Source organism: Rattus rattus, chromosome 2, assembly GCF_011064425.1.
Source record: "Rattus rattus isolate New Zealand chromosome 2, Rrattus_CSIRO_v1, whole genome shotgun sequence".
Classification (NCBI taxonomy): domain Eukaryota; kingdom Metazoa; phylum Chordata; class Mammalia; order Rodentia; family Muridae; genus Rattus; species Rattus rattus.
The window spans coordinates 132809931-132821459 of NC_046155.1; the positions used below are offsets into that span (position 1 = coordinate 132809931).

Genomic DNA, 11529 nt, shown 5'->3' on the forward strand with positions numbered 1-11529 from the left:
GTCTGCGTCTTACTAGGGCAGAGTCTCATGATGGAGCTGGAATTTGAACCCTAGCAGTCAGGCTCCATCCCTGCATTTCAGTCACTATGCTGTACACTGAGAATACTGTTGGAATGGCATTCGAAAATTCAAAACTAATATAGTTGCTCATAATAGTTTGAGCAAGATGTTTTTGAAATATATATGTATAGCCAGAGCCAGGCACGATGGCACATGTCTTTAGTCCCAGCACTTGGGAGACAGAGGCAGATCTCTGAGTTCAAGGGCAGCCTGAACTACAGAGTGAATTCCAGAATCACCAGGGCTGTAACAGAGAGAAACCCTATCTTGGAAAAAAGAAAAGAAAAGAAATACACATGTGTCTATCTGTGTGCATTCACATGCATATATGATTTCAGCACACTCACTGAAAAGCTGGCAAGATGTCAGTGCAGCCATTTTTGTGATAGACTTGGAAGGAGGGAGGAATTGGGAATTATGAAGACTGAGGTACCTAACAGCTCTGTGTTCCTTCAAAAAATACCGGAGGCAGCGTGTTCTATAAAGAAAGGTTTATTCTGCTCATAGTTCCAGAGACTCAAGAGCATGGAGCCAGCATCTGGTCAGCTGTGGTGACACCTCAGGGACACAAGGACATGTGACGAGACCAGAGAAGGGGAAGGTGTGGCAGAAGCCCCGCTCGCCCCTTCCTTCGTATTCCAAAGCCAGCAGATCAGACTCATTCCCATGATAGGTGTTGTCTTAGTGTTCCATTGCTCTGAAGAGACCGTGACCATAGCAGTTTCCTGTAATGGAAAGCATTTAATTTGGGCATGAGTACATTTCCAGTTTTAGTTCTTTATCGTCATGGCAGACGTGTGGAAGCACCAGGCAGACATGGTACTGGACAGGCAGCTGAGAGTTCTGTATCAGCTTCTGCAGGCAGTAGGAAGAGACAGTGGGCCTGGCTTGAGCATTTGAAATCCCAAAGTCCATTTCCGTGACACCTTCCAACAAGGCCACACCTCCTAATTCCTATCAAGTAGTCACTCCCTAAGACCAGGCGTTCAAGTATATGAGCCAATGGGGCCATTCATACTCATCCCACCACAAGTGTCATCCATTTATGACATTGACGCTTCCAGGGCCCTCACCTCATGACAGCCCCATTTCTTAAAGGTTCTGCCAAACATGGCGACATACTGGCAACCACACTACCAGCAATTAACTTCTGAGGACAAGCGACAGCCAGAACGTGGTTAGCACACTTGCATTTTTACATTTCAACCCTGTATGCACACAGGGGGTTGTTTTTACAGTTCTAAAACAAACAAACAAAAAAAACCCAAACTGTACATGCATATGTCGATACATGGGTTCACATGTGCTAGACATGGATGTGAACGACCAAGCACAATTTTGTGAAGTTGGTTCTGCCATCTTTACATGGGCTCCAGGAGTCAAATTCAGGTTTGGAGTCTGCCATAGCAGGTGCCTTTATCTGCTGAGCCATTTTTCTGGCCGTAGCAAAAAATTCCTAATTAATCAGAGTGTTCTAAGATGTGTTACATAAAAGTATATGTGCTGTCAACTGAGTTCTGTTAATCTGAGCATGAACATTTGTGTTTATGGGCATGTATAATACATAAACAACTATATCTATAGAAAGCTTTGTCATGGCTTAACAAAGAAGATAGAATTTTATTTAAAAAATGATAATCAATTTAGGAATTGAACCTTAATTGCTAAAACATTAGTAGGCCACTGATTTCTTGTAAGAAATATTTTGTGCATCTCAGAAGGCCCATGCTTGCATATATTGACTTGTGCACACCAGGGGGTCCTGTGGGAAGAATTAGTGCAATGACTGTTCAGGCCGCTGTCAGTCTTGGAGTGACACTCTGGTCCTTGCAGGGAGCCTTAGTCTTTGCTGCAGAGTGACTACTTGAGCGCTGTGGGTATGAGGTCATTGCACCTCGGGACCAGGGCCTGTTGGTTAGAAGATTTTCAGAACACTGCCACACTTCTTCCTCCCTCCTCCCTCTTGACAGTGGTTTACGTTTTAATGATCTCTTCCAGATAGTTCTTTCCTGGTGTGGTCTCCTGTCAGATGTTTCACATTTCCTTACCCTTTCTTTTATTCATATTACTTCCTTCTAGAAAACCAAGTCATATCAGAAATACATTGTTTGCATGGATGTTCAGGATTTTTTTCCTCTAAGAGAAAAGCCTATTTATTGACACCCTCAAGGTAACTTAGGCTATGTCCCTTAAGAAAAATACTCTCCTAAATATATATGTTTGTTTGATTTTTATTTTCCCCTAGTATCATGATGGAACCTAGAACTTCCCATGTGCTAGGCAAGTACTGGGCCACTGAGCTCTACCCCTGCCCTCCTTTCATTTCCTGTTTTGAGGCCAGGTCTCATAAGTTGCCCAAACTGGCCTTGGACTTGCTGTTCCCCTGCCTTCACCTCCTGGATAGCTGGGAACACAGGCCTGTGTCACTGCCTTGCAGGCGTTCTGTTTCTTTTGCCTTATTCAAAAAGTACTGGTAGACCACCTACTGTGTGCTGCGCTCTGTATGGGAATCTACTGGAACTATGTCATCTAATTCTTCCTGCTCCCGGAGTCAGGGGCAGCCTCTGGTTCTGCACAGGATCTTCCCATGAGAAAGTTGCTGTGGCATAAATGTGACAGTACACGATGCACTGTTAGGTGACTCTTCCACAAGTTATGTGCGTGGGACTTCATTCTATCAGCTCGTGTAAATATTATGCTTCTTTTGGCTTGAATTTCTGTAATGAGTCAAAGATATGCTTTTTATTTTTAATCAGCAAACACATTACCAGAGAAAACCCCACATTTCTCACGATGCTTGTGGGCTCTCATCTGTGCCTGTAGCATTGTGACTCGTCCCGCAAGGAATCGTCACAGTTCTGTATTTTAACACTTGCTCAATGCTCTTTCTTCTGCCTCAGCTGTAAACACACAGACTCTAAGTATGCACCATGCCTCATGGGCTTCGTAGAGCTTGTCAGCAGCCTTTCCTAGCTGAAGCTATTGCTTAGTTCACTTTCTCCCCTGAAGCCGTCAAGCCTCTAGGGCCACAGTGAGCACACACTCAGTAGACTTGTGACAACTCGACCATCCACACAATACACAGACACAGCCAGTTGCCACAGAAGCCTCTCAGAAACAGAAAAGTGTGCAGCCGTGTTGCCTCCTTGTAGCACAGATAGAACACCTCCAGGCCACTCATCCGGCCAGCAGGCCCTCAGACTTCCCTTCTTTTACTTAGAAGCTCAACTGTTAGAGCACACTGGTTCCAGTGTTAATGTTAGTATCCTTGCTATGAAGGAGATGGCTTCCTGTAATTATCATTAAAACCAAGGCCAAGAATGGGGGCACTGCCCCAGCAGATGTGTGTGCTCCAGAGGCATGCCGTCCCTCAGCTTCTGAGCACCTACCCTCACATGTTCACACCCACACACAAACACACACAAGTAAAGCTAAAGTAAATCAGAAGACGGAGAGGCCACTTTTGTCTGCTAGTTCTCCAAAATGCATTATACACTTCAGATCTTTTGTGTCTAAAGCCATTTTACTTGTGACTTATACAAATGTATAGATCCCAATGTCTAATAACAATAACTATGACTAGAGTTCTGACTTTAGGAACTGAGAAAGGTAGAAACATAGCTCAGCACCAGAGTGCTTGCCTAGCGTGTGAGTCCCTTTCAAAACAAAAAATTACAAGCAATTTTCCATTGCTAGCCAACAGAACACTTCTATCATTTCCTGCAGTAAGAAAACCAATTCCAGCCAGGCATGGTGGTTCAGGACCAGGGAGTAGCTGAGGCAGAGGATTGCAAATCCAGCATCTTTCTGGGCTGTTGAGTGAGTTCAAGGCCAGCCTGGAAAATATAGACAAAAGACCATGTCTCGAAATAGAAAGTAAAAGCTGGAAACACGATCAGTGGCAGAGCATGTACTTCCTACGTGTGCCATGCTCTAAATTTAGCTCCTGGGACCATGGGAGGGGAGCCCAGCAAAAAAAGACAGGTGTGTTTAATTTAGTTGTTTTTGTTTTGTTTTTTGAGGCAAAGTCTGTCTGTCTGTCTGTCTGTCTTTCTCTCTGTGTTTTTCTTTCTGTCTCTGTCTCTTGATTTCTCAAGACAGGATCTTTCTGTGTAGCCTTGGCTGTCCTGGAACTTACTTCGTAGACCAGGCTGGCCTTGAACTCCGAGATCTGCCTTCCTGTGCCTCTTGAGTACTGGTATTACAGGTAGCTCATGCTAACCTGAAACTTATTCTGTAGCCCAGGCTAGCACTGAACTTGTAACGGTGCCACCTGCCCTTTAAGGTGGGTTTTCTACCTCAATTAATTTACTCTAGAAAATCTCTGCCACGCCCAGGGGTTTGTTTCCATGATGATTCTAAATCCTGCCGATCAACCGTCGAGGTCAGCCTTCTCTGTTACAAGTACACTCCGGAAGCTTTTCTAGGATTCTGGTCGGTTTCATTGTCTGCCTCTCCACCAGGACCCCGCCGCAGCTGCAATAGGCCTGGCACAAGCAGAGTGGACAGCTTAGTTCACTCTTCTCTTGGAAGTTGTTTAAGTCATTCTTGGGTCTAAGTTTTTGTTCCTAGTTTTTGCTCTTTAAGCTTATTCTTGGGTCTGGTTGGTTGGTTGGTCGGTTGTGTCTCCAAATCCCCTTTTTAGACTTTCTATGAGAATTACATGTAGCCCAGAGATCAGTTTGCTCAGGACTGATGTCTGCAATACTGGATTTACTGATGAGTGTGCTATGTCTCCACTGACCAAGGCTTTCCTTTATTTCTTTTATCAGCAACTGATGAGTGTCAGCATACAGATGCTGAAATGCTTTGTTTATGCCCAGAGGTTTGGGTTTCCTTCTGTAATCACAAATGGTATTTTTACTTCAATTTTCCTGTGTTCATAGTTAGTATAAAGAAATACAGTTTGTTTTTGCAACTGTCTTATTGCTGTTGCTTACTAGGTTTGGGGGGGTACTTTTTGTAGATTACGTGGTATTTTCTGCATGCCACATGCCAATAAATACTATCTTCCTTCTGGTTTGCATTTTTTCTTGTTCTATTGCAGAAGTTAGAATTTCTTCCACTCTGCTGTGGTTTGAGAGTAAATTCTTGCTTTTCTCACCTGTCATTTTAAGGGAACATCGCTTGCTTTTTCATTGCCAAGGAGAATGGTAATAGCATTTAGGGTGAAAAGTGTATTTTGTCAGATGCTTTGTCTCCCTGTCTCCCTCCCCTCTCCCCTCTCTCCCCTCTCTCCCCTCCCTCCCCTCCCTTCCTTCTCTCTCTTCCTTCTCTCCCTTCCTTCCTCTCTCCTCTCCCTCTTTATTTTACTTTGTATATTATGGAATATATATATCTCACAAACATGCCTGTTGGATCCACCATGTAGGTGCTGGGAATTGAAACCAGGTCTTTCTGTAAGAGCAACAGTGCTGTTAACCTCTGAGTCATCTGTCTGGTCCTTTCTTTTTTTTTTTCAAAGCTTTTTTTTTTTTTTTATTAACTTGAGTATTTTTATGTACATTTCAATGTTATTCCCTTTCCCGGTTTCCGGGCAAACATCCCCTCCCCTTCCCCTTCCTTATGGGTGTTCCTCCCAATCCTCCCCCCCATTGCCGCCCCCCCAACAATCTAGTTCACTGGGGTTCAGTCTTAGCAGGACCCAGGGCTTCCCCTTCCACTGGTGCTCTTACTAGGATATTCATTGCTACCTATGAGGTCAGAGTCCAGGGTCAGTCCATGTATAGTCTTTTAGGTAGTGGCTTAGTCCCTGGAAGCTCTGGTTGCTTGGCATTGTTGTACATATGGGGTCTCCTCAGCCTTCAAGCTCTTCCAGTTCTTTTCTCTGATTCCTTCAACGGGGGTCCTGCTCTCAGTTCAGTGGTTTGCTGCTGGCATTCGCTCTGTATTTGCTGTATTCTGGCTGTGTCTCTCAGGAGCAATCTACATCCGGCTCCTGTCGGCCTGCACTTCTTTGCTTCATCCATCTTGTCTAATTGGTTGGCTGTATATGTATGGGCCACATGTGAGGCAGGCTCTGAATGGGTGTTCCTTCTGTGTCTGTTTTAATCTTTGCCTCTCTATTCCCTGCCAAGGGTATTCTTGTTCCCCTTTTAAAGAAGGAGTGAAGCCTTCACATTTTGATCATCCGTCTTGATTTTCATTTGTTCTAGGCATCTAGGGTAATTCAAGCTTTTGGGCTAATAGCCACTTATCAATGAGTGCATACCATGTGTGTTTTTCTGTGGTTGGGTTATCTCACTCAGGATGATATTTTCCAGTTCCAACCATTTGCCTACGAATTTCATAAAGTCATTGTTTTTGATAGCTGAGTAATATTCCATTGTGTAGATGTACCACATTTTCTGTATCCATTCCTCTGTTGAAGGGCATCTGGGTTCTTTCCAGCTTCTGGCTATTATAAATAAGGCTGATATGAACATAGTGGAGCACGTGTCTTTTTTATATGTTGGGGCATCTTTTGGGTATATGCCCAAGAGAGGTATAGCTGGATCCTCAGGCAGTTCAATGTCCAATTTTCTGAGGAACCTCCAGACTGATTTCCAGAATGGTTGTACCAGTCTGCAATCCCACCAACAATGGAGGAGTGTTCCTCTTTCTCCACATCCTCGCCAGCATCTGCTGTCACCTGAGTTTTTGATCTTAGCCATTCTCACTGGTGTGAGGTGAAATCTCAGGGTTGTTTTGATTTGCATTTCCCTTATGACTAAAGATGTTGAACAGTTCTTTAGGTGTTTCTCAGCCATTCGGCATTCCTCAGCGGTGAATTGTTTGTTTATCTCTGAACCCCATTTTTTAATAGGGTTATTTGTCTCCCTGCGGTCTAACTTCTTGAGTTCTTTGTATATTTTGGATATAAGCCCTCTATCTGTTATAGGATTGGTAAAGATCTTTTCCCAATCTGTTGGTTGCCGTTTTGTCCTAGCCACAGTGTCCTTTGCCTTACAGAAGCTTTGCAGTTTTATGAGATCCCATTTGTCGATTCTTGATCTTAGAGCATAAGCCATTGGTGTTTTGTTCAGGAAATTTTTTCCAGTGCCCATGTGTTCGAGATGCTGCCCTAGTTTTTCTTCTATTAGTTTGAGTGTATCTGGTTTGATGTGGAGGTCCTTGATCCACTTGGACTTAAGCTTTGTACAGGGTGATAGGCATGGATCGATCTGCATTCTTCTACATGTTGACCTCCAGTTGAACCAGCACCATTTGCAAGGTCCAGGTCTTATTCTGTAACCCTGGCTGGCCTAGAGCTCACTATGTAGACCAAGCTAGCCTTTCATGATGGTTGTCCTGTCATATCCTCTCAGTTCTAGCTTCTCAGCTCGAAGCACTACTCCCAGCCTAAATGCTTTGTATAAGTATTGTTAAGATCATATGATTCTCCTTCTTCAGCTTGTTGACACATTGATAGAGTCATATAGTCAGCCACTTTACATGCCCAAAGTGGCTCTCTTGCTCGATCTCTGTGTACAGTTTTATCCTTTTTGATATTACTTGTTGAGTACTTTTAATCTATTCTCATGACAGATATTAGTCTACAATATTCTTGGGCTTGGGTTTTGGTCATTTGGTTTCTGTTGGACTTGAAAGTCAAGCGAATACGATCCTTATAAGTTGGGAACTGTTCTTTTCTGTAAAGAAATTATATTAAAGCCTTACTGGTCTTTAACTGTTAGGATTTAACTGTTAGGATCTGGGAAATCCATTTGGTAATGGAATATCTTTTAAATTACAAATACAGCTTCTTTGGTGGTCATAGGTTCCGTGGGCTGTCTACTTCGTTTTGGCAGAGTTGAATTTTGGTCATTTGTGTTCTTCAAGATAATGATCTTCTAGGCCGACAAGTTTATGTATTCAAAAATGTTCATACTGTCCTTTATGCTTCTTTGTGGTGCTACAAGTCTTGAGTGTTGGTGATGATGGGTTCTACCCCAATAGATAGACTGGGCACTTCCTTTTCAGGCAGCCACCCTACATGTGACTTTGAAACCTTTTTATGTAAGAGAACATCAGTGTTCTTAGGAGATAAGGGATTGGGTTCCAGCATGAAGGGATCTCTAGAGGCTCAAGACTCTCAGATTAGTTGTGCCCAAAGCCTTACGTTTCTGTCCTCATCAACCCGAGCCTCTGCCTTGCCTAAAGACCTTTATGTGGTCATTGTCCCAGAGCTGAGCAGCGATAGATTACAGGTACGTCAACTGGAGTTGGGGTCCCCAGCACCAACATATACCAACCTGTCTGTGATTCTAGTGCAGGAATTGGAAATGTGATCCCAGAGCAAGCCAAGCAGCCAGCCTAGCTGAACTGGTGACTCTAGGTTCGATCGCAGAACTCCTGCCTCATTATACAGGACAGGAAGCATCTGGCCCCCACATTTATGCACACACATGCACATTCAAATAGGCACCCACACTACACGTACTTACACATATGAAAAATCAAGATACCTTTATCTGGTACATGATTTGCTATCTCTATATTTGGGCTTTAGCCATGTCTTTCGGCTCGTGAGAAAATGATTCATTAAGGGCCACCATCGAAATTCTCTCACCGTGTCTTGAACTGAGATTGGAAGACGCTAAGCATATCTGAGTTTCGGTTGCTTAGTTTGGTTGGGTTTAATTTTGTTCCATCAGAATTGGCCATCTCACCCCACAGACCTTGAATTCACCATGATGTTGTAGCTTTTGAGTGTTCCAACTCCTTGCTCTCCCAGAGCCTCGCCATCCTCTGCCATTCCATCCGACATTTTGAGAGCATGTGATCAGCCGTGCAGCTTCCAAGGAGAAAGGCAGAGATAAGGCAGTCAGCACAGGCAGGCCTGTGAAAACAGGAAACCACTCTTCCCACACCAGACGATGGTCCTCTGGGTGGGAAGGAGACCCTCTGAGAGCCTATGCTGTCCAGAGTACGTGAGGAGCCCCAGGGAACTCTTGACTCACCCTGCAAAGGTGCCAAGTAGGAGAAGGGCTTCTCCATTATGTAAGGGATTTGTAAGCATTCTGAAATTATTCTGTGAGCACTCTGTGAATGTGTTAGGATAAAGTCCTTCAGATGGTAGGTAGTACTTAAGCTCTGCAGAATGTATGTTTTATAGCTAAATTGGTGGTGCTTTTCATTTTCTTTTTATGTTTTGTTGTTGTTGTTGTTGTTGTTGTTGTTCTGAGAGAGGGTCTGACTCTGGAACTCATAGCAAACCTCCTGCCTCAGCCTCCAGGTACTGGAAATATAGATGTGAAAAATTATTCTTAGCTGTGACTTTTATAATGTACTTCATATTCTTTGCCCTGTAGAAGATGAAAACGCTTAGCTGTTGTGACAGAGATGGTTGTCACCAAACCCCACTAATGGAGGGAGCACACATGCTCACACATGCCTTACCTGCAGCCTGGGCTCGATTGAAAATGGCATCTTACTGTTTCTACAATGCAATCTGCTATTCATTCTAGTCACTTGTTTTGACAAAGAAGTGTCTCCAGTCGGAAGAGCCAGAGGCTTCACTCCTGAGTAACAGCGCTCCTCTCTCCCTCTGTCTCCCCCACCCCCAGGAGGACAAGCATTGGCTTCGTGGCCTACTGCTGCTCCGCCCAGTGTCTGCGCACTTTTAACCTGCTGTGTTGACCAACACTCGGAGCCTTAGGAGCACTGCCAGCTCAGCCACTGCAGCTGCCTGCCATTGCCCAGTGTGCGGCCGCCGGGCCAGGGGAGTCCAGCGAGGCAGGACAGACCCTTCCATCCGGCCCTGTCCTGTCTGGAGGAGAGGCATGCTGAACTCTCTGGAAATGTCTTGATTGGCCTTCACCTTTCCCTCAAGTTGGAATATATCCTGCCCCAAATTAAGGACGTTTTGTCTTCTGTGTCTTTCTTTTTATGTGAGAGTGTCTCATATATAAACTTAGCCAGATGAGCTTCCCCCCATCTAATTTAAAGCAAGCTGCAGCTCCCTAAAGAACTCTTAATCTGATAATAGAACCAAATTAACTGTTGGATGACATACCTTTGGTGATGATCCTCTGCCTTTCCCCAGAGGATGACTTCCCCTTGAGATTATTCTCTGTAGCTTCCGCATTGGAAACTTGTCAGCTTCTAGAGTCTCTGCAGCCCCTATGGCCTCAGCAGCCAGCACAGCAGGACAGGGGGCCGGGGCTGGCACAGTCAGGCTCCTGCAGAGGGACAGCTGGCTCCAGCACACCCTCTGGAAAGTTCCTGTCTTATTTCTAAGTTTTGCAACCTATGAAGACATTTTTTGAGAGAGATTTAAAAACAAAAATGTAATTAAATATACTTTTGTTCTAAACTACTACTACAGAAAAAGACATTTTGAAATGTCTGAGATTTTCTTAGCAAAATTGGAAACGTTGAGGCTTCTAATCCTCTGCTTAGTGGGGCTTAGTGGTATTTACCTGGTACCACCAATGAAATTGCCTTCATTTTCTCAGACTTCTCCCTAGGGAAACAAGGAATGAACGGGTCCACATGAGCTTTCCTTTGCCAGAGAGATGAGCTCTCTGGGGGATATCTGATTTGCTCTCCTTTGAAGGGATGCCGCTGTAATCTGCTTTACTTTCAGGAGTCCGTTAGCTTGCTGTGGAGTGAGTGCTGCTTTTGGGGGTGAAAGTTCTATGTTTACTGCTATGATTTATGTAAGACAAGACTGAAAGGAGAATCAAGAAGGGTTACTAGGCGGAAAAACTATTTTCCAAAACTTTGGTTGGTGACATTTTGTTAGCCAGCCTAACTGTAATTCTAGGTTCTAACCGTGCCAAAAATCCTACATAGTTACTGACAAGTTGTGATCTCTTTGCAGTCACACCACCTGCTGCCCGAAAAGCAGACTCTCCAAGTAATGGCAGAGGCAGAAAGCGGCCATGCATGCCATGGTCGCCACTGTCCCTACTCCTTCCTGTCCCTTTCACAACTTCTCTGTTCAGCCTTAATATTTCAAAGGCCTACAGTATAATAGGAACTGAGCGTCTGGATCAAACGTACCTCTTCTTTCATCCTTCGGAATAATGGAAGTTTCAGCACAACCCCTACATGTATATAAGCCGGAAGCAGGAAAATGTGACCTGACACTTCACATATGTGCTTGACTTAAAGGAATGACAGTGAAATACAGGGCTGCATCTTTATTTCGCCCTCGACCATCTTATGTCTTAAGTGGAGCTATGAAATGTCACCCTGATACTCAGGAATTCTCACTGAGAGGTGTGGGATACTTTTGTTCTAACGTGTTTAAATTCTTAATAAAGTGTTTACACTCCAGGTGTCTCTCCTCCTGTTACTGCAGCGTACTGAACACCAGCAGGCCTGGGCACACGACCTCTAGGCTGCCACTCTCAACGTACGGGTACAGCACCTGGGCTTAATTGATGAGAAGTAGAACTCACACAGTGGCTTCTCTGGTGCCGTTCCTCATGGACACTGCCCCGTATCCCTGATGTCATGTTAATCGTTTGCCGTGAAAAG

General features: G+C 44.3%; 1 protein-coding gene across 1 annotated transcript in view; it reads left to right on the plus strand.

Moving 5' to 3' along the window:
• Lrrc28 (leucine rich repeat containing 28) overlaps positions 1-11327 on the plus strand; it is a 120649-nt gene extending 109322 nt beyond the window's left edge. The window contains exon 10 of the mRNA XM_032893428.1: positions 9609-11327. Within this exon, the coding sequence (XP_032749319.1) occupies positions 9609-9681 (73 nt within the window). The 3' untranslated portion in view covers positions 9682-11327. The remainder of the gene's footprint in view (positions 1-9608) is intronic.
• Positions 11328-11529: the final 202 nt, after the last annotated feature.